Source organism: Olea europaea, unplaced genomic scaffold (genome assembly GCF_002742605.1).
Source record: "Olea europaea var. sylvestris unplaced genomic scaffold, O_europaea_v1 scaffold1576, whole genome shotgun sequence".
Taxonomy (NCBI): domain Eukaryota; kingdom Viridiplantae; phylum Streptophyta; class Magnoliopsida; order Lamiales; family Oleaceae; genus Olea; species Olea europaea.
This window is the reverse complement of record NW_019233374.1, coordinates 194,969-195,918: the sequence shown is the minus strand read 5'-3', so window position 1 is coordinate 195,918 and position 950 is coordinate 194,969. Positions and strand designations below refer to the sequence as shown.

The 950-nt window shown below is 38.7% G+C and overlaps 1 protein-coding gene across 1 annotated transcript in view; it reads left to right on the top strand.

Annotated features, from left to right (window-relative positions):
* The window catches only part of LOC111376917 (putative lysine-specific demethylase JMJ16), an 11,990-nt gene extending 11,040 nt beyond the window's left edge, over positions 1-950 (top strand). The window contains exon 11 of the mRNA XM_022999929.1: positions 607-950. Coding sequence (XP_022855697.1) covers positions 607-950 — 344 coding nt within the window. The remainder of the gene's footprint in view (positions 1-606) is intronic.

Genomic DNA, 950 nt, shown 5'->3' with positions numbered 1-950 from the left:
ATGCACATGCACATGCAGACGTGCATATGAAATATGGTTTAGCCTGTCTAAGCACCAAAACCTTACGAAATAGGAGAAAGCATCAAAGAAAACCGGTTGTTCTGTTTACAAATGAACAGGCTTTTCATAACAGTATCTAAGATGTTAAAGCAAAAAGGGTGACTGAGAATAAAAACTGATGCAGAAAAATCTATGAAGAATTAGGAAAAAGAAACAAGTAATCCAATTTACCCCTAGTGGTGCTAAGCACCGGTATATGTGGGATTGAGGTGACTGCCACCACATTTTGTCCAATTAATTTGGAATGCGTTTTTGTTCATTGGTCAATGTAGCAGTTCACTCACTCCGCATAGATTGGTGTTTAATACTACTGGGGTTAGGTTGGTGCTAAACTCTTTGTGGACTACTTTTTGTTAAAAAATTTATGAAGAGAAGCTTGAAATGATTTGGCTCTCTGAGAATCGGGTAGGGAATTGCATGAGTAAGATTTTCTCCTGTTCTGATTTCTCAGAAGCTCGTCCTATTCTTTTAGAATCTGTTCTTTGGTGAATCATAGTGAATGGTAAAACGTGGACTGTTATTTCATTTCTAATCTAATACTTGCAGGTGACAAGATAAAGTTTGCCTCGGATTCGTTAATTTGTCTCCTCTCTCACAATCTACACTTCCTTTCTACGCAGGTACTTCAGGGTATGGACCAAGATCGAGTTTGTACGGAGTACTGGAAATCACGGCCCTTGGTACAGATTCCTCAACATTCTCAAACTTTAGACCAATGTGGCAAGTACATTGTGAAGTCTGAACCCTCTAATGATCAAGAAATGTCCGAAAGCCACCCATTACATACTGGGATTGACAGAATACTTAATGGCCTGTTCAAAAAGGCAAGTTCAGAAGAACTGCGTGCACTGTACAGTATTTTGAATAGCAAAAATCCGACTAACAATTGA